A 27,210-nucleotide genomic window follows, 5' to 3' on the forward strand; every position below is an offset into this window, starting at 1 on the left:
GCTTCCAGCCTCTTCTGGAGAACATGGGCGAGACAAATGAGAATCAGGTGTAGCTTTTTGTTAACTAGGCAGGTGAGGTGGAGGTTGGGCCCAGCACCTCTGTCCAGATTGCAAAAATACCCTGTTTATTTATTCGGTCTCCAAAAATTAATGAATGCATAAGTGAGTGGAACAACAACTCAGTGTTTCTCTCTCTCTCCTTTCCTTTCTCTCTAAAAATCAATACATAAATTTAAAAAAATGTTTAACTGTTGGATGTATCATTGGCGAATATGTTATCTCATTCAGTGGGTTGTCTTCATTTTGTTGGTAGTTTCCTTTGCTGTGCAAATTTTTAGTTTTTGTAGACCTATTTGCTTATTTTTTTCTTTTGTTTCCCTTGACTAAGGATATGAATCAGAACAAAACATATTAAGAGCAATGTCAGAGGGTTTACTACCTATGTTTTCTTCTAGTAGTTTTATGGTTTTGGGTCTTACACTTAAGTCTTTAGTCCATTTGAATTTATTCTTGTATATAGTGCAAAAAGGTAGTCTAGTTTCATTTTTTGCATGTATCTACCCAATTTTTTTCAACACCATTTATTGAATAGATTGTCTTTATCCCATTGTATATTCTTGCCTCTCTTGTCATATATTAATTAATCATATAGGTGTGGATTTATTTCTGGGCTCTCTATTCTGTTCCATTGATCTATGTGTCTATTTTTATGCCAGTACCATGCTGTTTTGATAACTATAGACTTGTAGTATAATTTGATATCAGGTAGTGTAATCCCACCAACTTTATTTTTCTTTCTCAAAATTACTGTGGCAATTCAGGGTCTGTGTGGTTCCATATCAATTTTAGGAATATTTGTTCTAGCTGTGTGAAAAATGCCACTGTTACCATGATAGGAATTGCATTAAATCTATAGATTGCTTTGAGTAGAATGGACTTTAAAAATGTTAAGTCTTCCTATCCATGAGCATGGTATATGCTTCCATTTATTTGTATCTTCTTCAGTTTTTTTCTTCAATGTCTTATAAATTGCTGTGTACGGGTCTTTTACCTCCTTGGTTAAATTTATTCCTAGATATTTTATTTTTTGGATGCAATTGTAAATGGGATTGTTTTCTTAATTTCTCTTTCTGATAGCTCGTTATTGGTATATAAAAGCGCAACCAATTTCTGAATATTAATTTTGTAACCCACTACTTACTGAAGTCATTGATCAGTTCTAGTAGTTTTTTGGTAGACTCTTTAAGGTTCTTTGTATATAGTATCATGTCAGAAAAATGGCTGCCTTTAAAGCAGACTAATCTTACACATCAGGTTTGTTACTTCATTGCTGTCAGGAGCAGGGATGACGAAGTGCTCAGCTCCAGGGATGCAGGGATGCTCAACCCTTGGAGTCTAAGTGAGTTAGTTGCACTCCTTGGGCTGAGGAGTTCACAACCTGCACTGTTGAATGCATACCTTAGTCAAGAGTCCCTCTGCTGGATCCTGATTGAGGAAGGTCAAACAAATGGGAGAATGGGAGGGGGCAGAGAAAGAGAGAGAATTGGACCAGTTTCTGTCCTATTTATACCCATTATGTATCCTTTGGCCAAGTAGAAGTTGTCTGCCACTCAGCTCTGGTTGACATAAACAAAAACCTTTTATACAGGCAAACTTCTGGAGGTAGAGTCTTATATCTCTAACAATCTTGGACAAAGTTTATGGGCTCCATCAAGGTCCAACCTTCTCCACAGAGGAATAGACAGGGGAAGTATAGACAGAGACCCATCAGAGACCCCAGGCAGCCAGGGACCACATCATATGCCATTTTGTGACCACAGGAACCTAGCTTGCACAGTCCCAGTTATAAACCCACATCCAGAAGTTTGACAGGAGCTACAAAGTCCAGACTGAGAGATTAACCATTGTCAAGTAGAAATGTCTTGCTCTCATTGCTAACAATTCTAAATTTCATGCTGAACTTTTACACTTTGGAAGAAAACGGAATTTACTGTTTTTCCATAAAGATGTGTGAGTGGAGGGGAATTTTCAGGGCAGTAATTAATTGGTTTATGTATAGATCCCTTTTTGTCTCCAACAAAAGGTGGGAACCCTCTCCTTAGTAAAATACATACGTTTTGCCATTTTCAGTTCTAGGGGGTCACAGATTCCCTGAAGCCCACTCATGAGCAGCAGTGTAAGAACTCCTTGTCTACAGGGTGAAGCTCTAACCAGCTGGCTTATTGATTTCACTGCATATTCATAGGACATTCAAGGGCAATTGTCCACCTGTCATTTGGTCCCCAAACTGGGATTATAGATGACTTTTATATGTAACAGACTTACATGTCATGCCTCAGATAGCATGAGAGTCAGTCTGGCCATGTTGCTTGAGAATTAAACACTGACTTTCAGCCAGAACTGTGACACCCTGCAAGCAAACTATATCAACTTAAAACAGGCGTTGAAGCTATTGTTAATTTTAAGGAGCCTACCGCAGCGATGATAAGAAGGCTTACTATTTCCAAGCAGATGAGGGAGCCTCCCGCAAGGTCTGTGACGACTCTGACTGGGTCAGCCAGGCCTTTTACAGTCCCGTATTTCTCGGGCCTCTGAGCTGTCATAGGGTCTTTTGGGGTCACTGAAACTTCTCTCTCCTTTATGGTCTGGGGACACATAAGTTAGAGACTGTCTGGCTTGTTTGTCTCTTAGAGATTTTATGAGTTACCTGGGAATCAGACAGAATCCTGAGACAAATCTGAAAGAGAGGAAAAAAAATCCTTTCTAATAGTGTTTATGAGCTGAACTTCCCGTCCCTCCAACATGTCCTTCTGTCACCATGGCAGTGGGTAGAAGATGAGGGTTTTAGTGCTCTCTTGTTTGGAGATCTTCCTGTGTAGGTTGAATTGTGTATCCCCCACCCCATTCATACATCGAAGTCCTAACCCCCAACACCCCACCAGAATGTGGCCTTATTTGGAGACAGGATCATTGCAGGTGTAATTAGTTAAGGCGAGGTCATTAGGGTGGGCCCTAATCCAGTATCACTAGGTCCTTATAAGCAGGGGAAATTTGGAAACACACACAGAGGCAGAACACCATGTGCACGAAAGCAGGTTGGGATGATGTGTACAAGCCAAGGAATCCCAAAGATGGCCCCAAACCATGAGCAGCTGAGGGGGAGGCATGGAGCAGATTCTCCCTAAGGGTCCTCAGAAGAAATCGATTCTGCCGAGGCCTTGCTCTTGGATTTCATACCCCAGAACCATGAGCCAATACATGCCTGTTATGAAAGCCACCTTGTTTGTGATCCAGCAGCCCTAGCAAGTGAATGCAGAGGGGAGTCAGGGCCCACAGACACCCAGAAGTCCGGGGCTGAGAGTCTGCTAACCTCACAGACAGCAACGGGCCCCCGTCCGTGCCCTTGTGAGAATTAGAAGGCTGTCTCTGCTCGGCTCATGGTCATGCTCATGCTGGTGGAGAGCAGGTGAATTTGAAAAGAAGCCGCCTGCCTTTGGGAGCGTAGTGCGTCTAAGGAGACGTTATCCCTTAGAAGGGGTGGGTGCTTTCTTTACAGGAAGCCAATCTAGGGGCTTCTAGAAACCCCTAGTAAAGATTAGGGGTGTCTGAAAAAAGCAGAGTGGAGTCTCACCCCTGCCTGAATGTTTGCTGAGCTGCAGAATATACCTGCTCCCTGGGTCTGGCGAGGGAGGTGTCACTCTTGAGGAGACTGTGCCAGGAACCGAGGAGTTCTGCGCTTCCCCCTGTCGTCAGGGTCTGTAACAGGTGCACTCAGGGAAGGCAGGACGTGCCCTCTAGAATGGAGCCTCCCCTTGAGGGACTCCGCCTGGCCTGCTCCTGGCTCTCATGGTGGAATTCTTTCTGGCATCCTTGTCTCCCAGAACCCCTTTCCGACTCCCAACGAAGGATGGGGTTTTCTAAGCCAGAACCCCTTCCAGACAGGTCTTACGTTTAATGGGTGCTCCCGGAACCTATTTCTGTGGCCACAGGCCTCCTCCTTTGAAAGAACAAGGGCCTGACTCAATGTTTAGACTGGAACGCCCTTCCTTCCTCTGTCATATGGCCCCAAGGGAGTGCAGAAAGCCACCCCCCCCCAACTGAGTCTGGAATTGGGTCCACTCTCCACCATATAACTCCCTCCTCCCCCAAACCAGAACCGTTAGATGTTTTCAAGTCAGAATGTAATAGTCTATTCTTGTCACTAGATGGCGACCCTGTGTAAAGGTAGAGCAACCTCCGATGGCTGCCAGGCCACCAGAGGAACTGCAGACCTTCCCCCAGGCGAAGTCCCTCGAGAGGAGGCTCATTCTAGAGCAGGGGTCCCCAAACTTTTTACACAGGGGGCCAGTTCACTGTCCCTCAGACTGTTGGAGGGCCGGACTATAAAAAAAACCTATGAACAAATCCCTATGCACACTGCACATATCTTACTTTAAAGTAAAAAAACAAAACAGAAACAAATACAATATTTAAAATAAAGAACAAGTAAATTTCAATCAACAAACTGACCAGTATTTCAATGGGAACTATGCTCCTCTCACTGACCACCAATGAAACAGGTGCCCCTTCCGGAAGTGCGGCAGGGCCGGATAAATGGCCTTAGGGGGCCACATGTGGCCTGCGGGCTGTAGTTTGGGGACCCCTGTTCTAGAGGGCAACCCCTGGCCTGGGGCAGGGTGCCCGTCGGCCCACCGGGCAAGTGGCACTTTGCCACAGGAGCCTGTTTTATCCCCAAAACGCTGTTCTTAGGTGAAGCACTATTCCAGGACAAGGACAGGAGCCTTAAGGGAGGGGAGGGAACACGCATGGGAGGATCAGGAACCTTGGAGGCGCAAGTCCTGGGCTCAAGGCCACGGCCGAGGGACCGGTGCTCTGGGAGCAGCGCCTGAGCAGCACGATCCTGCCGCAGCTCAGTGTTTCCAAAACGTCAAGTGTCTCTGTGCGGTCACAGCTTGTCCCATTTAACAACAGCAACCGCAGCTCTGCAATGTGTTTGGAAGTTTCTGGAATTGCTTCTGGTCACTTGCAGGTTCCTGTTACCCTTCAGGGAAAGGGCTAATGCAGGAGACAGTGGTTTCTGGCAGGGTTACTATCGAGACATAACTCTCCTCCAAAAGTCAGTCCTTAGGCCAGGCCTGGCGCTTCTTGCCTGTAGATGTTGGTTCCGTCAGGAAATGCTAAACAGGGCTGCTCCTTCGCTCTCAGAGGTGGTACCCAGGCACTCACCTTGGCGGTGAGGGGGGCCAGGGGAGTGTGGCCTGGTGGTCTCTCACCCAGGAACTTCCAAAGAGGCTCAGCTTCTGCCCACACCATTTGGTAGACACAAATAGGTACATATTCTGCAAGCTCTTCGGCACCTTGCTTTCCCCTTACTCCATTTATCTTGTAGATTGTTCCAAATCAGTACACATGGATTTACCCTGTTCTTTTTGAGTGGCTGTGTACTGCCTGACCGGTGGCGACACAGTGGATAGAGCGCCAACCTGGAATGCTGAGGTCCCTGGTTCGAAACCGTGAGGTCTCCAGCTTGAGTGCGGGCTCGTAAGCTTGAGCATGGGGTCACCAGCTTGAGGCGTGGGATCATCAGCATGATCCCAAGGTTGCTGTCCTGAGCAAGGGGTCTCTGGCTTGGCTTTAGCCCCCCAGACAAGGCACATACGAGAAACAATCAATGAATGACTAAAGTGAAACAACTACAAGTTGATGCTTCTTATCCCTCTCCCCTCTTTCTGTCTCTCTTTCTCTCTCAAAATCAATTTTAAAAATTGGCTGTGGCCCTGGCCGGTTTGTTCAGTGGTAGAGCATCGGCCTGGCATGCAGAAGTCCCAGGTTCGATTCCCGGCCAGAGCACACAGAAGTGCCCATTTGCTTCTCCACCCCTCCCCCTCTCCTTCCTCTCTGTCTCTCTCTTCCCCTCCCGCAGCCGAGGCTCCATTGGAGCAAAGATGGCCCGGGCGCTGGGGATGTCTCCTTGGCCTCTGCCCCAGGCGCTAGAGTGGCTCTGGTAGCGACAGAGCGACGCCCCGGAGGGGCAGAGCATCGCCCCCTGGTGGGCAGAGCATCGCCCCTGGTGGGCGTGCAGGGTGGATCCCGGTCGGGCACATGCGGGAGTCTGTCTGACTGTCTCTCCCCGTTTCCAGCTTCAGAAAAATACAAAAAAAAAAAAAAAAAAAAAAAATTGACTGTGTACTATTCCACTGTAGAGATGGCAAACATTTTCTGTTTTTGCTTGGCCATCAGCCTGTATTTTTTCTTTCTCTAACAGCAGCCTGCATTTCCTTGTCTCTTCCCTACTCTCAGTCCCATAATTTGGGAGGGAGTGACCCTGACCCAGCTCTAGGCGCAGACAATTGACCCAGACCTTTCCCACAGTCATTGGTTCAGGGATGGACGCGTGAACAGGGTGGGGACAGTGCTAGCCAGGGCTGGACTTACCTGAACTGTGAAGGGCAGAGAAGCTTCTTTCTTTCCACTGGCCTTGTACCTGGGCAGGTGTAGCCCTGGGCACTTCCCATTGGTGGAGTCTGAGAATGAACCCAGAGCAGAGGAAAGGCGAGAGAGCCGGTGCCTGTCTTAATCACATAGCTTGAGAGTCTGGTGCAGACTGTGCCTGGAGTCCTCCTTAGCCACCCTCTGTATTGGCAGAAGTGAGAGAGGCAAACTGGTACTCTCGGGGGGGCTGCAAGGAGGGGTTAAAAAGGCCAAGGAAGAAACAGGTTTCAGGCAGAGGCCTGGAGGAAAGACACAACATAGTTGAGTGTGTCTGGAGCCAGCAGAGAAGGGGTAGAGGAGATGAAGCCTGAAATAAGAGCAGGACTAAGACTCTGAAGGACCTTGCAGCCTGGTGAAAAGTTGAAACTTAACCCACAGGCAGAAGGAGCCTTGAATGGTGAGGTTTTCACTTTAGGGAAATCTGGCTGGTGCCGAGACAGAGGGGCTGGATTTGAGGGAAGAAGAGTTGATGGGACATTAGGAGGCTGCAGCTGTGGTCGGACAAAAAATGAAATTGGTTTATACTTGGCCAGTGTCTGTAGGAACAGAGAGAAACGGGCAGACCCAGAATTTAAAAGGAAAAACTCTTCATATATATATATATTTTTTTTTTCTCTCTTTTTTTTAATTTAGAAATTAAACTTAATGGGGTGACATTGATCAAGAAGAGTACATAGGTTTCAGGTAAACATCTCTATAGCATTTTGTTGATTGTGTTGTATGCCCATCACCCGAAGTCAAATCATTTTCTGTCACTGTATATTTGTCCCTCTTTACTCTCCTCCCCCATGGTAACCACTTCACTTTTATCTATGTCCATGAGTTTTAGTTTTATATCCCACCAGTGTGTGAAATCATATAGTTCTTAGCTTTGTCTGATTTATTTATTTCACTTAGTATAATGTTCTCAAGGTCCATCCATGTTGCCGTAAATGGTAATATATCATCATTTCTTATGGCTGAGTAGTAGTCCATTGTTTATATACTGCTCACAAAAATTAGGGGATATTTTATAGCTTCATATTCGTTTTTTAAATATCCCTAATTTTTATGAGCTGTATGTATACCGCATCTTCTTTACCGAGTCTTCTATCTAGGGACACTTCGGTTGTTTCCATGTTTTAGCCACCGTGAACAATGCTATAATGAACCTTGGGGTGCGTGTGTCTTTGTGTACCAATGTTTTAGAATTTTTGGTAGACACCCAGTAGAGGGATTGCTGGGTCATATGGTAGTTCTATTCTTAATTTTTTGAGGAACCACCATACTCTCTTCCATAATGGCTGCACCAGGTTACATTCCCACCAGCAGTGAATGAGGGTTTCTTTTTCTCCACAACCTCTCCATGACTAATTACTATCTGTCTTATTGATAGCAGTCAATCTAACAGGTGGTATCTTATTGTAGTTTTGATATGCATTTCTCTCATGAAGATGAGCATCTTTTCATATTTGTATGTCTTCTTGGGAGAAGTGTCTGTTCAGGTCCTCTCCCCATTTTTATTTGTTTGGTTTTTCATTTATTCATTTTAGAGAGGAGAGGGAGAGACAGAGAGAGAGAGAGAGAGAGAGAGAGAGAGAGAGAGAGAGGAGAGACAGAGAGAGAGAAGGGGGGAGGAGCAGGAAACATCAACTCCCATATGTGCCTTGACCAGGCAAGCCCAGGGTTTCGAACCGGCGACCTCAGCATTTCCAGGTCGACGCTTTATCCCACTGATCCACCACAGGTCAGGCCCTCTTCCCATTTTTAAATTGGATTGTTTGCGTGTTTGTTGCTGATCTTTGTGAGTTCTGTATATATTTTAGATATTAACCCCTTATCCGAGCTGTTTGTGAATATCATCTAAAAGGGAGAACTCGAAGAGTCCATGGGCGATTGGAAGTGGGGGTAGGGAGCAGGAGGAGCTGAGGAGGAGGAGCCTAGATGAGACAGGAAACAGGTGAGAGGTTCAGGGCTGGGAGCTATAGTGTGAAGTGACCAGGGCTCAGCTGGAGAGTGCAGGCCAGTGAAGGCCATGAAGGCCCCCACCCCCCAACCCCCACCCCAGGCCTGGGACTCAGAAAGTGGCTAGCCACACCCTAATGATGGTGCCGCCTTCGGAAATGCCCTTGATCTTTTAATTCCAGTTCTCAACCTAAACTGAGGCTGCCTGTTCCCTGCTAATATATAAAAGTCCCTGGCGCTTAGCAGATGCTCACTCAATGTGAATTGAATCTGAAATGTGGCTCCACGTGTCCCCTCAGACCCCTGCGCTCTCGGTGCTCACCGATGCTGTTCATTCTCTCATGGGGCAAGAGTCTGGGCCAAGTCACAGCTCGGACCCCTCTGCTCAGACTCCGGGACCGCTCAGAGGAAAGCCCCTCATCCTCCAGAGCCTCAGTGCGTCGGCCTCGTAAACTTTTTTTTCCTTTTTAACTGAGACGAACAGGAGGTTGGTGTCCTGGGTGTAGGATCCCCGCTCCTGGCTCTGCAGCATCTGGCCTCCTGCCGAGGGAGCAAGGGGAGTGCGGGGGTGTCACTGCTTCTGGGCGCCTCCACCCTCCCTGCGCCACCCTCCCCTGCTGCTCTCGGCTCCTCCCCTCTCCTCCCGGCTCTTCCCGGCTCCTCCCCGCTCCTTCCCTCTCCTCGGGGCTCCGGCGGTGCGTGGAGGCGGCGGCGCGGCAGGGCAGGCGCGGCGCGCAAGGCAGCGGGGACCGGGCGCAGCGGGTCGGGCGCGGGGAGCCGGGCTCAGCCTCGGCCTGCGCCAGCCGTAGCCCTCGCCCACCGAGGCCGGCCTAGGGGCCCCGCAGGGCAGGGGGAGCGCTGAGTGCGCGTCGGTCTGGGCCCCGCATCCCAGCGCAGGAGCGCGGGCGCGGGCGCGGCGCGGCGGAGCGCCGGGCATGGAGCCGACCCGGGAGCCCCCCGCGCGGACCCGGCCGCCGCCGCCCCCCGCCGCGCGCCCCGCGCCGGCCCCCTCGGCCCGCCCGGCACCTGCCCCCGCCGCGCCCAGGCCACGCTCGCCCGCCGAGGCGGAGGCCCGCGGCCCCGAGGGGCTGCTGCGGCGATCGGGCTCCGGCTACGAGGGCAGCACCAGCTGGAAGGCGGCCTTGGAGGGTAAGGTGCAGCGGCCCTTCACCCCCTGCCCGGGATGGGAAGGCGGGTCACAGTCACCTTGGCCCGTCTCCCGGAGAGGAGGACGGCGAGTGTGAGTCTGGAATCCGGAGGATTGATTTCAGGGCAATTAGATGACACATTAGGGGGAGAGGGGTACAACTGGGGACCACCTAGAGTTCCAGCCGTGCCCCTATCTCTGCAGCTAAGTCACTCTTTGACCTTGGGAGCAGTTTCCTACTCCCAGTGAGGGGGGCCGGTACTGTCTGACCCTCAGCTGACGGGCCTGTTGAGGGGTAGCTTGACTCCGTCTGTGGCAGAGGAAATGCTTTCAGCAAAGTGAGAGAAGCTGTTGCCAGTGTCCAGTGAGAAGGGGGGGCACCTGGTGGTGGTGCTAGTGCCACTTAAGGAGGGGACAGGTGGAGGATATGTGGGAGGCTCTTCTTTGCATCGTCACAGGGCCCCCTACCCCTTCCGTCAGAGGAGTGACCCCTGGCTGGCCAAGAGGGCGGTAAGGAAAGTGGAAAACAGATGTCAAGTTCATGAGTTGTTTAGGAAACTTGGCCACTGGTGGTGCGTGGTGTGGGAGATGCTGGAGTGGGCAGGACAGAGGGCCAGTCCTCTGGCGGCATCTCAGTGCTCCTTACACTCCCAGGCCAACAGCCGAGGGCCTGGGCAGCGTTACCCAGGTAAGCCCAGAGTCTGGGAGGGCATGTCAGAAAAGGGGGGCATCCTGGAGTAGGTGACCTCTTAGGAGAGTTGTAGAGGAGAAGGAAGCTGCATCAGGCTCAGGAAGTGGCATGTTCAGGGGTCAGGTGGCCAGAGCCAGCCTGTCCCTTGTGGGGAACTGAACTCCAGAACACCAGGGTATGGGGGGAGGGGGCAGAAGGGATGAGTCTGAAGGACCCAGAGGGCCAGTGGCCACCCAGGCCTTGCCAAATAGTTTGGACTTTGTCTGAAGGAGCCATTGAGAGATTTAAAGCATAGAATGAGACAGTGGGTTTGTCCTTGGCAAAACGGGGTGTCATAGTGGGGCCAGACCAATTTCAGGCCAATGAGGAAGGTGGAACAGTGGCCAGGGGAAGGACATAGCCAGCACCTGGTCGGTCAGGTGCCCTGCCTGGGACGGAGAGGTGGGGACTAGGCGTTCCCGAAGGTTGGCGGGGGGCTGTGGGCTGCCGGAGGAGGCCTGTGCGGACTCTGGAGGGGGAATTGGATGCCTGGGTGGTGATTTGGGACAAAGGAGGCAAAGATGTTGGATCTTGGAGCAGACAGACAGACACTGCAGAGCAACTTCAGGCTGAGCACAGTTGAGTGGAATAAAGGTGGGCGAAGCCTCCTCTCTCTGGCATTGTCTCCTGGTGCATTGCTGGATTTGCCTGTGACCCCCCCCACACACACACTGCCCTCCTGCCCACGTTATTGCCGAGGTTGTTCACTCCTCTTGTCTGTATTTCTTCATTTATTCATTTGTAGGATTCCTGCAGGGCCTGCCCTAAACTAACTCTAAGCCCCGAGGATTAGGGCCACTTCTGAGTATTGTGGTCTCAGCTCCAGCCCACTTCTGCTTCCTACTTCCGAGGCTGGCTGGGCCGACCTCCTGTGAGTGAGGTGGGAAATGGCCCAGGGTCTCTCCTGGGACACTGGGTCTCCCTGTCTCTGGGGAGCTCACCTCCTGCTTAGTGCCTTACCTGCATCCCAGCCTTGTCTTGGTGCCCTGCCCTGTCTTCCTACCTGGCCTGTCTCTGTGTCTCATGCTCTCTCTGGCACTGCCTCCTCCAGAGAGTCCACCTAGCATCAGCCCACCCTTGATGCCTGTGGTCCTTGGGGGCTCAGCACCCAGGGCCTATGGAATTTTGCCACAGGTGTTTTAAGATCTTTAGTCTGAGTCCCTGCTAGGGGCCTCCCTTCATCCAGTCCCCTGAGGGTCTGTCTCCTAAGTGTTCTCTGGGCCTCCGCATCTGTCGGAAGAGGCGAGGTGGTGGACCAGGGCGGGTGCTCTCCATGGTGCTGCCACGTGGGCGGGGCCAGCCTGCGCCCTGCTCTCTCATGTCCCTTCCCTCTTCCCTTCCTTGCACAGACACTGAAGGGGTGCCCGCATGTCACAGACACAGCTTTGGGCACTGGGAACATCCCTGCCTTGGACAGTCACAGTACAAGGGCTGAGGCAGCCTGGTGAGGTGGTTAAACCCAAGCCATGGGTTATCAGGTTTTTGAACTTGTTTGAGCCTCAGTTTCCTCATCTGTCAAGCTGGATCATAATTTCTAACTCTCAGGGCTACACAGACAGGTGCTGAGGTATCATCCCAGATGGGGAGCTCAGTTGAAGTCCTTTGACTACTGGTCTGCCTACCTGAGTCCACTCCCCATCTCAAATGAAGCCCATAGAATGGGCCCAGTCTGGGGATGCTGAGAACACCTGTGACGGATGACAGGTTTGACACTCTGGAGGCCAAGGGTCTTGTAGCCTCTACTTTAGCCAAACACACCTTGAGAGAAGCAGGAGACTTCTTTTTTTTTTTTTTTTTTAAAGACTTTATTCAATTTTCAGAGAGGTGAGAGAGGGAAAGAGGGAGAGAGAGAGAGAGAGAGAAGGGGGAGGAGCAGGAAGCATCCACTCACATATGTGCCTTGACCAGGTAAGCCTGGGGTTTCGAACCGGCGACCTCAGTGTTCCAAATCTATGCTTTATCCCACTGCACCACCACAGGTCAGGCAGCAGGAGACTTCTTGACTTGACCAAGCCAAATGCTCAGGGGGCCTGTGCTTCTTTATTACCGTGAACTGAAGGTCTATCAAGCACCTACTATGTGCCAGGGCCCATGCTGGGGCCTTTCACAAAAGCTGTCTTGTTTAATCCTCGCATCCACCCTTGCAGGGGTTGGTGAGCGTCGTGTCTACTTTATAGAGGAAGAAGCCGAGACTCAGAGAGGCCGAGTGTCTTGCCCAAGGACACACATTGGATACTCGCACATTAAACCCCTTGTTGGTCTGCCACAAGGCCCTAGGACACAGCGAAAGCTCTTACCCTGTCCTGCACAGATCTCTGACCTCAGGCTTGGTGAGGCAGTTTGGACAGAGTCTAACTGTGCTTGGGGCAAAGGTCACTCTGCCACGCATGCTCCTCAGACAGCCCCGCCACCTCCTGCCCAGACAGGTTAAGTGTGACGGAGAGCTCCTTAAATCACACGGTTGGGAATAGAGCCCAGGTCTTTAAGACTCCCTCAGATCCACAATTAGCTTTATAAATAGAAAGCCTGTCGGAACATTCCCTTGATCACGTCTTCTCTCCTGTGGATCTTAGTGCTTTCCTTCCGTGCCAGCCTCGGGCGACCCTGCTCCCACCGGGTTCTGGAAAGGCTGGAGGCGAGCTGACATGGGGATACTTCTGGCATCGGGAGGGGGAGTGGGGAGGTGTCCTGGGGGGCACGAAGGGGGACAGTGAGTCTGCATGACTCAGGCTATAGATTTTTCAGGGCTCACTGAGTCTAAATTTTTAATGCTGAAAGTTCCTTGATTAGACCTAAACCCACAACTTCCTGGATCAAAACCACACACATGCATTTAGCAAAGCCTCTTAAAAACTTAAAAATGACCAAACTCTACATTGGGTAGTTTTGAACAGGCGCTTGCCAGGCTGTGGCCCTGACGATCAGAGACGTCAGCTGTGCATCTGCTCCGGGCCGTGGGCACAAGGGCGGAGGGAGACTTGTCTGGGCTGGGAGCCAGCTTCCTTTTTTTCAATTGTCCCTTGTAACATTAGGTTAAGTCGAAGACATTCATGAACAAGCAAACTGCACCCGAAAAAGGCCACTGCATAGAAGGGGGGATTGCTGAGTTAGACGTTTGTTTCAGGCTTGAATTGTGTCCCCCCCAAAGAGATATGTTGAAGTCCTAAACCCCCAGAACGTCAGAACATGACTTTATTTGGAAACACGGGCATTGCAGGTATAACTAATTAAGTTGAGAACGTACTGGAGTAAGATGGTCTCCCAATCCAATGTGACTGGTGTCCTGATAAAAAGACAGTCACACGAAGACAAAGGTACAGTTGGAGGAGGCCATGTGACAAGGAAGGCAGAGACTGGAGCGGTCCTTTTACAAGCCAAAGACCACCAGCAAGCCAGCAGAAGCGAGGACAAAGTGAGGAAGGGGTTCCTGCAGGTTTCCGAGGGAGCATGGCCCTGCTGACAACCTTGAGCACGGGCTTCAGGCCTCCAGAACGGTGAGAAAATACACTTCTGGTGTTTAAAGCCACCCAATTTGTGGTCTTTTGTCACATCAACTGTAGGAAATGACTCCAACATTGTTCTGATTGTCCAGCCCCCGCCGTCCTGTGTGAGGTCAGGCAGTGGACAGTGACTTCGGCTCCCTGGCATGTCCTCTCTCTGTCCCAGGGCAGCGTCCAGAGCAGTTATCCCCACGGGAGAATGAGAGGCTCCTTGGTCTGGGGTGTTGGGGACGCGCACACGGAGGCTGCTCTCCCTGGGCGCAGGTGCACCCGCGAGCGCTTTCCTACAAACCCAGTTGATTTGAATGCTGACCAAGGACATTGTCATTCAGTGTAGCTGAGTTCCCCTGTGCTTTCAGTGCCAGTGGGTGCTCTGTGACACTCAAGACAGTGGCTCAGCCCAAAAGAACTAAAAACTGGGACTCCAACAGATACTTGTTGTCCAATGTGCACTGCAGCATTATTCATAATGCCCCAAAGTGGAAACAACCCAAGTATCAATCAACGGACAAATGGATAAACAAAGTACATATATATGCATACAATAGAATATTATTTAGCCATAAAAAGGAATCAAATTCTGATACATGCTACAACATGGATGTAACCTTGAAAACATTATAGTAAGTGAAAGAACTCAGACACAAAAGGACAGATATTATATGTTTCCACTTATCTGAGATATCTAGACTAGGCAGATTCATAGGGGTGGAAAGTAGGTTAGAGATGATCAGGAGCTGGGTTGGGGGGTAGGAACGGGAGTTAATGCATAATTGGTACCAAGCTTCTGTTTGGGGGTGATGAAAATTTTGCAAACAGACAGTGGGGATGGCCGCACAATATTATGGTATGTAATTCGTTCCAGTAATTGTACACTTAACAATGGCAGCATTTATGTTACATGTATTTTATCACAATAAAAAAACTTTGAAAGACCTTATGTCTAAAGTCTAAAACTGTTCTTTCTTTAAAAATAAATGAAACAGTTTAAGTGGTAACAAAAAAGAAATAAAAATTTAAAGAAAGGGAGATGCCAGAAGATCAGGAAAGGTTTCGTCAAGAGGATGGATGATGTAGACGTGGTCAGATTTCAAGAGGTAGCAGTCAAGGAGCAGAACTTTAAGAGCAAAGACCCAGGCACAGGGCTGGGAGGGTGGGCTGGGTTATTTCACGGACTCTGTGTGGCTGAACCGGGACCGGGGAGAGAAGCAGCAGGAGAGTCAAGATTGGAAAACTCTGTGGGCCACAGAAGTTCAAGTTCCTAGCCCGGGAGGGAGCGTTAGCAAGCAGGGGGATCTCAGCATCAGAACTGGGCACTGGAACAGCGACTCCCAGACTTCAGTGGGCACTAGCATCACTTGGTGCACTTGTTGCAACCCAGACTGCTGGCCCCATGCCGGTTTCTCACCACTGGGGCTTTGGGGCAGGCAGTGGGGGTGGGCGGTAGGTGGGTGGCCGGGAATTGAACCTTTTTTCTTCTCCTCAGACACCACCACCCGTCTCCTGCTTGGGGCCATTGCTGTCCTTCTGTTCGCCATCCTGGTGGTGATGAGCATCTTGGGTGAGCATGGGTCTCAGCGCATCTGTGCGATTCTGTGTCCACCACCTTGTCAGAAGTGCGTCTAATTAGGTCAAGAAAAGTTCCAGGCATACCATGAATTGTATGGGGGACACAGTGAATAGGAAACTGAGCATAAGTTCTGGGGGAGACCTGAGCTCAAAATAATCCTTTCCCACATCGACTCTACGAGTCCCCTTTACGAAGCCATGCAGGGACAGTGGCGATGTGACTTCAGTCCTCTTGCATAGAGGCCATGAGAATGCAGAACAGATCTGAGAGGGGTTTGGCAGGCAATGCTTCTTGAAGGAGATGAATTTGGGATGAGGGCCTTTAAAGATCATATTCATTCATTCAACAAACATTGATCGGGCCCTGCTGCCTGTTAAGCCCTGGGCTCAGTACTAGGGATTAAAAAAGAGAGAGAGGCCCTGGCCAGCTGGCTCAGTGGTAGAGCATTGGCCCAGTGTATGGAAGTCCCAGGTTCGATTCCCGGCCAGGGCACACAGAAGTGCCCATCTGCTTCTCCACTTCTCCACTTCTCTCCCTCTCTTTTCTCTCTCTGTCTCTCTCTTCCCCTCCCGCAGCCAAGGCTCCATTGGAGCAAAGTTGGCCCAGGCACTGAGGACGGCTCCATGGCCTCCACCTCAGGGGCTGGAATGGCTCTGGTTGCAACAGACAGCGCTCCAGATGGGCAGAGCATCGCCCCCTGGTGGGCATGCCGGGTGGCTCCCGGTCCAGTGCATGTGGGAGTCTGTCTGACTGCCCTGCCTCCTTGCTTTTAACTTTAGAATAATACAGAGAGAGAGAGAGAGAAAAGAAGAGTATAACATGTCCCTTGTACAGATGTAGAGGTGTTACTGCCCCTAGAGGCTTCCCAGAGAGGGAAACAGGTCAGGGTCAGGTGTCAGACTATAAAGGATGCAGAGGGCTTCCTAGAGACCAGGAGCTAGAGGGGGCAGAACAGCGCAAGGGCAGGGGGCTGAGTGCTCTGTGGTGCTGAAAGGGGGGAGGAATGAAAATGGAGGGCACTGTCACAAAAGACAGTTAGCAGGGAATTTGGCTGCTTTTTTTTTTTTTTTTTTGTATTTTTCTGAAGCTGGAAACGGGGAGAGACAGTCAGACAGACTCCCGCATGCGCCTGACCAGGATCCACCCGGCACGCCCACCAGGGGGCGACGCTCTGCCCACCAGGGGGCGATGCTCTGCCCCTCCAGGGCGTCGCTCTGCTGCGACCAGAGCCACTCTAGCGCCTGGGGCAGAGGCCAAGGAGCCATCCCCAGCGCCCGGGCCATCTTTGCTCCAGTGGAGCCTTGGCTGCAGGAGGGGAAGAGAGAGACAGAGAGGAAGGAGGGGGGGAGGAGTGGAGAAGCAAATGGGCGCTTCTCCTATGTGCCCTGGCCGGGAATCGAACCCGGGTCCCCTGCATGCCAGGCCGATGCTCTACTGCTGAGCCAACCAGCCAGGGCCAATTTGGCTGCTTTTAATGGACTCAAGGCAAAGTGTGTCGAGGGACCTGAAGGGTTTGTGAAGCAATTCCAGCGCCTCTGCCTTTGACCTTTGAGAAGTGCCATGAGACCAGAGGTGGGTGCCTCAAAATGGGCAGAAAGTCCACAGATAGGATCAGTCCCTACCAAACCGTTGCTGGCAAGGTGTGCACAACAGGCAGGGAGCTTATGAGCATTTAGAAAAGAACCTGGTGGTGCCCGCTGGGGCTCACCTAGAATAGTCACTGCAAACTAAGTTAGTTTCCTCTTGTCGTGTTGCTAGTTCGGGAGGTCAGGGCACCGTGTAAAGACAACATAGTGTGATTTCAGTAAAGGACAGCGCTCTCCTCAGAGATCCTTGTGGAAAAGCAGTTGAAATGTAGCCACACCCTGGCCGATACTCCCCAGTGGACCTGTAGCTCGTTGTGTAGATTTGCTGAGTGTTCACTAATTAATTGGTGTCAGGATGGCTGGACGTTGGCCTCTTCTTGGCTCTTTCCTAGTCTACATTCAATCAATCACTTTATGAAAAACAAACAAACCCCAAAAAACCGTGCGGGTAGAATTTGAAGGTGATACTATTCAAAGAAGGATGTTTAATATGACAGCTAAAAAAACCCCATCAAGATTAAAATGTATCTTGGAGAGTGAGTGTATGAAAACAATCGGAGAGTATGGCTTCATTCCTTTTGGCAAGGAGGTGCTCCGAGACCCTGATGGGTACTCCGGGCTTCCTTCCCAGGAAAGGGCACATGTGTATACACTCACAGATGCCTCTCTCGGAAGCAGTCTCAGCGTGCAAGGCCCGTAGCAACTGGAAGGCAGCATGGTGATCACTGGTGCCGGGGGAGAGGGCGGGCACCTGACTTTCCGATGTGTTGGCAGCGTGTTATTGATAACATGGACACCCGCAGTGAGCCAGGCAGGACAGAGAGGGTCTGGAGAGCAGCCCCTGTTAGGACGCAAGAATGAGACCGTGTCTGTGTAAGCCTGGGTACGGGGACACTGGTCTCCTTCTCCAAGCAGGCGCTAGAAGGCAGACTGGCTTTGCTCTGGGTCACTCCTGGGGCAGGTCCTGGACCAGCAGATCTGGGTCGCAGGAGGCAGATTGGAACTCAGAACTGAGAAGGAACTTTCCAGCAGTTTGGTGGTAGGACAGGCTGCCTCGTTAGCTAAAGGGGCATGGCCAATGAGAGTGGCCCACCGAGCCTGCAGATGTCCCCCACCCCGCCTGGAGAGGGAGGACATGTCATGTGGCTCCCAAGTCCTTCCCAGTCCGAGTTTCTGGGGTTCCATGCCTCAGAGAGTTGGGAGAGAGAGAGGAGATCTTAACCCAGGGGCTGACCTGTCACATCCCTTCCTGGTGGCCCTGGGAGCTTTCCACCTTCTCTTCCTGACGCACTGAGTCTCCCACCTTCTATCGCTGGGCACTGGGAGGTGCTCACCTGAGGAGACGTCACATGAGCCATATCAATGATGGGCACCAGAGTTGGGGCAGGTAGAGGGGACCACGAAGAGCAGAGTGGGGTTATTCGGGGTCCAGGCACACCATGGGATGCTGAGCGGGGATGCAGAGCCTGGATGCTGAGCGGGGATGCTGAGTCCGGATCCTGAGCCTGGATCCTGAGTCGGGATGCTGAGTGGGGATGCTGAGTGGGGATGCTGAGCGGGGATGCTGAGCAGGGATGCTGAGCAGGGATGCTGAGCGGGGATGCTGAGCGGGGATGCAGAGCCCGGATGCTGAGCAGGGATCCTGAGCCCGGATGCTGAGCCCGGATGCTGAGCCGGGATGCTGAGCGGGGATGCTGAGCGGGGATGCTGAGCCTGGATGCTGAGCGGGGATGCTGAGCCTGGATGCTGAGCGGGGATGCAGAGCCCGGATGCTGAGCCTGGATGCTGAGCGGGGATGCTGAGCGGGGATGCTGAGCCTGGATGCTGAGCGGGGATGCTGAGCCTGGATCCTGAGCGGGGATGCTGAGCGGGGATGCTGAGTGGGGATGCTGAGCGGGGATGCTGAGCCTGGATGCTGAGCCGGGATGCTGAGCCTGGATGCTGAGCCTGGATGCTGAGCCGGGATCCTGAGCCTGGATGCTGAGCCGGGATCCTGAGCCGGGATGCTGAGCAGGGATGCTGAGCAGGGATGCTGAGCAGGGATGCTGAGCCGGGATGCTGAGCCCGGATGCAGAGCCCGGATGCTGAGCCTGGATGCTGAGCCTGGATGCTGAGCCGGGATGCTGAGCCTGGATGCTGAGCCTGGATGCTGAGCCGGGATCCTGAGCCTGGATGCTGAGCCGGGATCCTGAGCCGGGATGCTGAGCAGGGATGCTGAGCAGGGATGCTGAGCAGGGATGCTGAGCCGGGATCCTGAGCGGGGATGCTGAGCAGGGATGCTGAGCGGGGATGCTGAGCGGGGATGCTGAGCGGGGATGCTGAGCAGGGATGCTGAGCGGGGATGCTGAGCGGGGATCCTGAGCGGGGATGCTGAGCGGGGATGCTGAGCGGGGATGCTGAGCCTGGATCCTGAGCCTGGATGCAGAGCCCGGATGCTGAGCCTGGATCCTGAGCCGGGATCCTGAGCTGGGATACTGAGTGGGGATGCTGAGACAGGATGCTGAACTACTCTCTCTCCCCTGCAGCCTCCAAAGGCTGCATCAAGTGTGAAGCACCCTGCCCGGAGGACTGGCTGCTCTATGGGAGGAAATGCTACTTCTTCTCCGAGGAGCCAAGGGACTGGAACACGGGCCGGCAGTACTGCCACACACACGAGGCCGCACTGGCTGTGATCCAGAGCCAGAAGGAGCTGGTGAGTGCAGGGGGTGGTGGCCATTTCCACTGCTGTGAAAGTTCAAGGCCAACTATGTCCTCCCAAGCTGGTTTGCTGAGCTCAGCTCATTATTGTAACACATAAGAGTTACAAATTACCAACACACTTGTGAAATATAAAACCACATGGGCATCCTCTGGTCCCAATCAGGATGTGAGTGTTCATGTAACATCCAGAACAGTTTTATGCACAGAAATATGAAGGAGACAGAGTCAGGGAGGCTGTTGGCTGTTGTGGAGGGTTTGGGTGGGGCGACGCAGAATAGCAGGTCATCTAAAAATCACTGGTTTCTGGTACAAAGTACAACAGCCTCTTCTTCAGAGAAAGGCCGAGAAGTGCATAGGTATAGGGACAGCCCACCTGAGCATGGAGGTTTGTCCCAGGAAGTCTATCAAGTGGGCGGGCCCAGGCCTCCTGCGAATTGGGGTGCTGGCACCCGGGCTGCTGAGTCAGGGGCACACCCTTGTGCCAGGATGCCTGGGCCAGTGGCATGCTCCCATGGCCAGGTTCCTTTGGGGCCATTGCAGGCCGCCATTGCAGGCTACTGCTGGGCGGTCAGTGTGAGTGCAGGGCACTCCGAGACCCAAGTGCCTCACTTTCGGCGTGCAGGGAGGCGTGCCCCCTGTGGTGTCAGTCTATGTTGGGAGTCAGTCTTCCAAGCTGAGGGCAGTCTTGGGAAGCAGGAGCCACCAAGATACCATGTCTGACTCTGACTCTGAGCCTTCCATCTCTCCTTGGTGCAGGAATTTATGTTCAAGTTCACGCGGAGGGAGCCCTGGATTGGCCTACGCAGAGTGGGGGACGAATTCCACTGGGTCAATGGGGAACCGTTTGACCCGGACACGTGAGCTGAGGCTTCATCCTCTGGCCACTGAGCTTAGACCGGGCAGAGCCTAGCCCCATGGACCCCGCCCAAGGGAGTCACTTGGTTTTATGCTGGCGAGAGCCACAGCCCCTAGTTCAGCGGGTGTGACAGACCCATTCACGACTTCTCTCTCTCACCCGTGAAGTCCAGCCTGGTTGGGTGTCATCAGAGCTTCCTGCAGCCGGGTCCCAGGCTCTTTCTGTCCTGAGACTCCCCTGTCCGCGCAGGGGCCTGTCTGCATGGCTCAGTGTGGCTCAGGCACACGGGGAAAGAGGGAAGGGAGTCTATGCCTTGGACGCCCCTCTGCATTGGCCACAGCACCCGGCCACAAGGGAGGGTGGAGACGAGGCCTCTGCCCTGAGCAGCAGGTGTCACCTACACGCTGACATTGTGGAGGAGAGGGGCTCTGAGTCCTGGCCACCATGAGCATTGGAGAAAACATCTCTTAGGGTGCTGGCCTGTGTGGGTCGTGGTGTGGGAGTGAGTGTGTGATGGGGGCGGGTCTGTGGTACCAGGGACTGGTGCAGGGTGCACGGTGATGGTGGCAGTGGTCACGGGTGTTGGCGCGTGTGGCGGTGGCCGTGGCAGTGGGATGGTGATGTGGGGGGAGGCAGTGTAGTTAGAGATATGTGGGGAGTCAGGGAACAAGAACCTCTGCTTTCAGTCCAGACGCCACGACTGGAGGAATAGGCCACGGGGGAGGGGGGCACAGCTGCTGACCTGGTGAGGACCATGCCTGTCCCCCGAGGCATCCAAGCCACCCAGCCCTCCACGGTGGCCTGACGCTGGGGATCAGCCTCCTTCCCGCAGAGGTGTCCCCTCATCCCCTCGTCCCCTCTCCCTGTCCCCAGCAGCCTGCAGGGGCAGGCAGCCCAGCTGACAGTTCTTTCCCCTCCTGCCCATCTCCTCTCCAGTTTTGCGCCTCCCTCTGTCCCTATGGCCTCTTCCTCTTCTTCCTTTTCCCTTTCCTGCCTGTGTCTCAGGTCAGTTCTTAGCGCTGCTGAGCAAACCCTGCGCTTTCTGTTCCCTTACCCCGCTCCTTCTGAAAGCTTTCTGCGCCCCAGGCCAGGGAGAGCCCCGAAGACTGGGGTCTCCACCTTGCTGACCACCTGGCAACCAAGGGCCTTGGGGTGTGTTTCCCTGACCCTGAGGTGGTTCTGCCCCCTTGGGGTCATTCTAATGCCAACTCTCCGTGAGACCCCAGCTCTGGCCTGGGCAGGGGGCTCAGAGCAGGGTACACAGAAAACACCTTGAGACTCAAAAGGGCTGATTTTAGGCAGGGAGAACCCCTCCCCCACAGGTCCACAAATGATGTCAGTGATTTCCTGGGCAGCACAGCCTCGGAGTAAAGGGGCTATTCTGGTCCATCCCTAACCTGTGAGGTCATTTAACTCAGCTCATCTCTCCTGAGCTCTTCCCGTGCCAGACCCTGCTGACCGCCCGGGGACGGGGGGTGGGGGTGGGGTGGGGTGGGGCAGACAGGTACCGTGGTGCACAGAGTAGGGAGGAGATGGGAACCCCCTGCTAGAGGCCTTGGGGCTGAGTGTCCTGGCAGGTGATCCGAGGGAGGGGCAGACACCGCAGTGATCCGAGGGCGGGGCAGACACCGCAGAGATGGCTGTGCCCGGTGCCGCTCTGGCCCAAGTGCCCGGTCTCCTCTCCCCACCAGGTTTCCCATCGCGGGCCTGGGGGAGTGCGTCTTCGTGGAGCCCACCAGGCTGGTGTCGACGGAGTGTCTGATGACCCGGCCCTGGGTGTGCAGCAAGACGGCCTACACGTGAGGTGGGTCCGGCCGGAGGCGGCGCCCAGCCCGGCCAGCCCTCCCGGACCAGGCTCCTCCCCAGGGTGGAGCAGTGAGGAGGGCGCCCGCCCGGTTCCTGGTCTCCCGGGCCCAGGCCGGGCCTGGGGCTCAGCCACTGAATCCCACATGCTCAGCAGGGTAGTCACCGGTCCCGCCAAAACAAATATACAGAGGCAGGCACACAGAGTCCACGTTAGCCACCTAACAAGGCCCCGCCCCCGCCCGGCCCCATTCTGGAGCACTCCTTCCTCGGGCAGCCCTGGTCCTGATCACACACAGTGCGTTGCTGCGGGCACACACAGCCCTGCCCCCCAAGTCGTTTGTCACCTGGTTGCTGGGGAGGCAGGGAGGGAAGGCTTCCCCTCACCTGAGTCTCCTGCACCTGCCCTGTCGCAGCCCCTGCTGGGCCCGGGGGGCTGTTGTGTTGGTCACTGATGAAATAAAGAGGTGAGTGGCATCTCATCAGAGAAGTCGGCTGCCATTTGTTCTGGGGCCACAGCTTGGGGGAGGGCCGAGGCGCACAGCTCTGGGTGCCCTTCTGTGGGCAAGGCTTGGCAGGGGGACCCCGAGGTACTCTTCCACGTCTAGGGGGTGTGCTCCACCTGGCTCTTTCATTACTATTTGACTCACTATGACAGACGTGTATTCACACCCACCACGTGCCAGCCACCATGCCAGGCATGGGGAACAACAATTTTATCCCCCAAGGAGCACACAGGGGGCAGAGGAGACAGCTTGGAAAGTACTAGAAGTTCTAGAACATAGTCAAGGGATGGTTGATTCTGACTCAGGAGAGGATTAACCACAGGGAAGAGGTGATGTTTATGCTGGTTCTGACCAGAATTGTGACAGGTCCTGTGCCCCTTTCCCAGGGCCCTTGGTCAGCCTGGGACGGAAGGAGGGGCTGGAGGGTGGCAGTCCCCCTGAGCCCGTGGGGCTCCCGTGCCCCACCCCTGTTGCACACACACCTGCAGCCTCCTCTCTGCACCCCTGGCCAGGTGTCATGCAGACGGCCTGTGTGAATTTGGGTCCTGGCCTACTTTCAGAAAATAGCTCAGAGGTAAACCAGGCCCAGCTCTGCTCTGCTCAGTCTGTTGGGGTTTCAGACAAAACTGTCGACTTGGTTTCGTTGAACTTTCTGTATGCTTTCTAGATGTTTAGTGAAATATGGGTATTCTGTGGTTTTATATTTTGTCTTTACTGGGGAGTCTGGGGGGACCCTGGTGGACAATAGGAAGTTAAGGGAACTCTGGGCTGTGTCACCTGCTCCTGCTGCCCGGAAGGGGGCGCTCACTCATGCTCACACCCAGTGCTGGTCAACCTGGTCCCTACCGCCCATTAGTGGGCGTTCCAGCTTTCATGGTGGGCGGTAGCGGAGCAACCAGAGTATAAATACAAAGATAGATTTAACTATAGTAAGTTGTTTTATAAAGATTTATTCTGCCAAACTTAGCGAAAATCCGACATAAAGTACTTGGTAAGTAATTATTATTATATGTTTTAACTTGCTGTAACTCTGCTTTATAAATTTTATAAAGTAAAGTTACTTCCCTACTTTATAAATCACCATTACTGTGGAACCGGTGGGTGGTTAGAAAATTTTACTACTAACAGAGATACAAAAGTGGGCGGTAGGTATAAAAAGGTTGACTACCCCTGCGGCCTGTCCTCAATCAGGCCAGGGCCCCGGCTCTCACAGTGCCCGCCCCTCAAAGACAGCGAGGCTCAGTGCCTGCCTCATTTAATTCTCACAGGGGACAAAACCAGACCTTGGCAGGGTCTCGAGGCCAGGAGGAAAGGTTGACCTGCGCTGGCCTCCTGCCCTGGGGGTTCAGAGAGAAAGAACCAGCAACACCTGGGCTCAGAAGGAAGCAGTGTGACAGGGACCCAGGAACCCATACCATTCGGATCTTATGTCTCATTTGATTCTCCAAGGCCTGCTGCCTGAAGCCACGGAGGAACCCGGTGACTTAAGTTCTCCTAACCTGGGGTTTGTCCCGGGTGTCCGCCCAGCAAGACAATTCTAATCGGTTTAGTAAAGGAACCCTGACTCAGGGTCATCAGTGTTTTAAAAGTTTTCCTATCTGGTTCCTACAGGGGGAAGGAAACGCAAGACAGAAACAAACAAAAATGCTGGCACGCCAGTCTTCGTAAATGTAGAAAATCCTCCCAAACGTTATAAATCAGCCAAGCGTTCCCACCCTCCCACGTGGGCCCGGCCGGCTGGGTTTGCTGAGCCCAGTGCTGTGCTCTCGGCGGCCACACGGGGGAAGCACTGAGTACGTTTGGCTCGGAGCCGGGGCTGCGGCTCCCTCCCAGGGCGCATTTGAACCCAAAGCCTAGTCTTGCCCGCCCTCGGTGTAACCCCTGGAGCCAGGGTACCTGGGGTAGGATGGAGCATGCACATCGGACCATTCTCAGACGTCTTTTGTGAAGCTGGAGAGTGACAGGGAGGACTTTTTAAGGAGGATACATTAGGATGATAGAGCTTGGTGCAGTGTTAGTGAGTTAATTAGTGTTTGCTTAGTTAATGCACAACCGTGAAAGGTCGGCACCTTCCACCCATCCTTACAGATAAGGCAACAGGCTCCGGGAGGTTAAGGGACTTGTTGCATATTACACAGCCTGGAGGTGGTGGAGGCACGGTTTGAACCCAGAGCCACACCCACAGGGCCCTTGGGAAGACGCCTGTGGGCGTCCCCTGCTCTGCCAGCTCTGAAGAGGCGGGAAGATGTCTATGGGTGTTGGTAACGGAAGAGGGCCTATCCTAGGAAGGACGTCTGGGAGCCAGCAGACCGTTCTTTTCCTGGTCACTTTAATCTTCATATGATTTCATGTGAGTTACCCATAGAGAGGAGGTGTGGCTGATCAGGACCTCTGTCTTTCTCTCCCTTCAGGGCCCAGCCCGAGCCTCCCTGGGACTCCCTCTGGACAGCAGCAGCAGTGACCACTCCCTTACCCCAGCACCTACGGCACTTAACACTGAGCCTCTCACATGGCCCGTCTGTCACCTTGTCATCCGTGACTCCTGACTGCTCCTGCCATCTGATTATAAACCCCCGGGGAGCAGGGATTGTGTGTTGTTGGTCTCCTGGGCGCACACAGCACTCACTTAAAGACGATTGTGCCTGACAGTAAGATTGTACACAGCATCACTGACCGTTTGCCACAGTGGGACATGGTGGGAGACAATGGTGGTCACCATCGTCAGAAGACTTGTCCTTTGGCCTTGGTGGGCATGGCGTGATTTTTAGAAGCACAGCAAAGATGAACTCTTTAATTTTTTCTGCTTCAATTAAACGAGCTCATGCACATACTGGGCCGGCTGAGTGGGAGTCCAGGAGCTGTGAGGGAGAGCTAGCTGCCTTGGTCTTCAAAATGTCCTTTGCATACTGCACCCAGCCCAGCTGAAGAGGAGATGGTGGGGAGTGGGAACCAAGTTCGGGGAGTGGATGGAGCTTGCAGCTGAAAGTTCCTGTGATTCCTGGGATATTATGCTATGGCCACTGTGTTGTTTCGTGAGAACCCAGGCCTGGTTTCCAGAGATCAGCTGTGTGCTGTCAGTGGGAGGCTGTGGAGGTCTGTAGCCAGCTCTAAACTGGGAGTAAGTGTGAGAATGAGATGGGCGGGGGTGGGGAGCATCCAGGAAACTGCCTGCTACACCCATCCAGGATCCCATCTCTCTGCTGAGGAAGCCTGGGGTGAACACACACTAGGCCTGGCTCCAAAGACCTGCCCTGGGCTAGTCAGGGGCTCGCTCTTCCCAACAAGCCTCTGTGTAGCTCAGGCTGCTGTGCCAGGTCTCTCTGATCCCAAGCTCCACCTCTATAAGGTAAAGATCATGCCTGCCCCGCCTACCTAACAGGGTTTTGAGGATTGCCGATGTTAGAATTTCAGGGGTTAGAAATGATCAGCTTTATTCTCACGATCCATGAGGCCCAGAGAGATTAAGTAACATGTCCAAGTTCACGCAGCTAGCGGCAAAGCTAGAACTCAGGACTTGTGGCTCTTCTATTTCCTGTCTATTCTCTCATTACTGCACGTACCATGCTTTGTTTGTTTACTGTTTGCCATCCATGTGGAAATCTAGCTCCGAGAGGGTCGGGGTCTCCTCGCACATGTCTGTTTCACTAGCACCTAGTATATACAGAAGGTGCTCAATAAATGTGTGTTGACCTAAGCTGACCTCGACTCCTAGTTCAAGCACTCTTTCCCCTATACCATGCTGTCTCTGGCCCTGGAAATCTGTATTTCCCTTCTGCTGCCCACAAACTATGGAAACTTTCTGATGTTTTCAAGAAAAAAATTAGCAAGATGCTCATCCGCCTTGTGACATCATTTGGGTTCGTAGTGTAGCGCACAGGACCCATTTGAGCAAATACATTACACTTTTTTTAAAAAAAGATTTTACTTACTGATTTTTTTCAGAGAAGAGGCAGAGCAAGAATTATCAACTCATAGTTGCTTCACTTTAGTTGTGCATTGCTTGCTTGTTGCTCGTTGTATGTGCCTTAATCGGGCAAGCCCGGGGTCTCAAACTGGCAACCTCAGCGTTCCAGGTCGACGCTCTACCCTCTGTGCCACCACAGGCCAGGCAGCATTATAGTTCTAAGATAAAACTGGAATAACAATAACGATGAGCTCTAGTGAAGAGCTTGTGAGGGCCAGGCACTGTGCCATGCGGTTCCCATATGGAGTGCTCACCCAGCACAGTGCCTGGTCCACAGTAAGTGCTTAATAAAAGAAACTGCATTCTCGGAGGCTTTATTTCTCGTGTCCACTGTGTGCTGCCAATTCAGACAACGCTCCAGGTAACCTGTCTGCCCCATATTTCCCTGGCATTTCAGGATGCATTCCTCCAA

At 52.8% G+C, this 27,210-nt stretch overlaps 1 protein-coding gene across 2 annotated transcripts; it reads left to right on the forward strand.

Moving 5' to 3' along the window:
• Nucleotides 1–9,124: 9,124 nt before the first annotated feature.
• Nucleotides 9,125–26,528, forward strand: CLEC2L (C-type lectin domain family 2 member L). Of its 2 annotated transcripts, none has more exons than XM_066362844.1 (6): nucleotides 9,125–9,585; nucleotides 15,300–15,374; nucleotides 19,495–19,661; nucleotides 20,426–20,526; nucleotides 22,217–22,329; nucleotides 25,246–26,528. In XM_066362844.1, exons 1-5 carry the CDS (start codon nucleotides 9,372–9,374, stop codon nucleotides 22,326–22,328), a joined length of 669 nt encoding a protein of 222 aa, XP_066218941.1. In that variant the 5' UTR covers nucleotides 9,125–9,371; the 3' UTR covers nucleotide 22,329; nucleotides 25,246–26,528. The 2 variants fall into 2 exon arrangements, with proteins under 2 accessions (XP_066218941.1, XP_066218942.1); XM_066362845.1 differs by lacking the exon at nucleotides 25,246–26,528 and adding an exon at nucleotides 22,486–22,794.
• The last annotated feature ends 682 nt before the right edge of the window (nucleotides 26,529–27,210 follow it).

Source organism: Saccopteryx leptura, chromosome 2, assembly GCF_036850995.1.
Source record: "Saccopteryx leptura isolate mSacLep1 chromosome 2, mSacLep1_pri_phased_curated, whole genome shotgun sequence".
NCBI lineage: Eukaryota > Metazoa > Chordata > Mammalia > Chiroptera > Emballonuridae > Saccopteryx > Saccopteryx leptura.

Bases quoted from the DNA above. Each gene is read 5' to 3' on its own strand.
- CLEC2L (XM_066362844.1), top strand. From the start codon at position 9,372: ATGGAGCCGACCCGGGAGCCCCCCGCGCGGACCCGGCCGCCGCCGCCC. The intron at 19,662-20,425 runs GTGAGTGCAGGG...TCCTTGGTGCAG, and splicing joins TCCAGAGCCAGAAGGAGCTG to GAATTTATGTTCAAGTTCAC. The intron at 20,527-22,216 runs GTGAGCTGAGGC...TCTCCCCACCAG, and splicing joins GAACCGTTTGACCCGGACAC to GTTTCCCATCGCGGGCCTGG.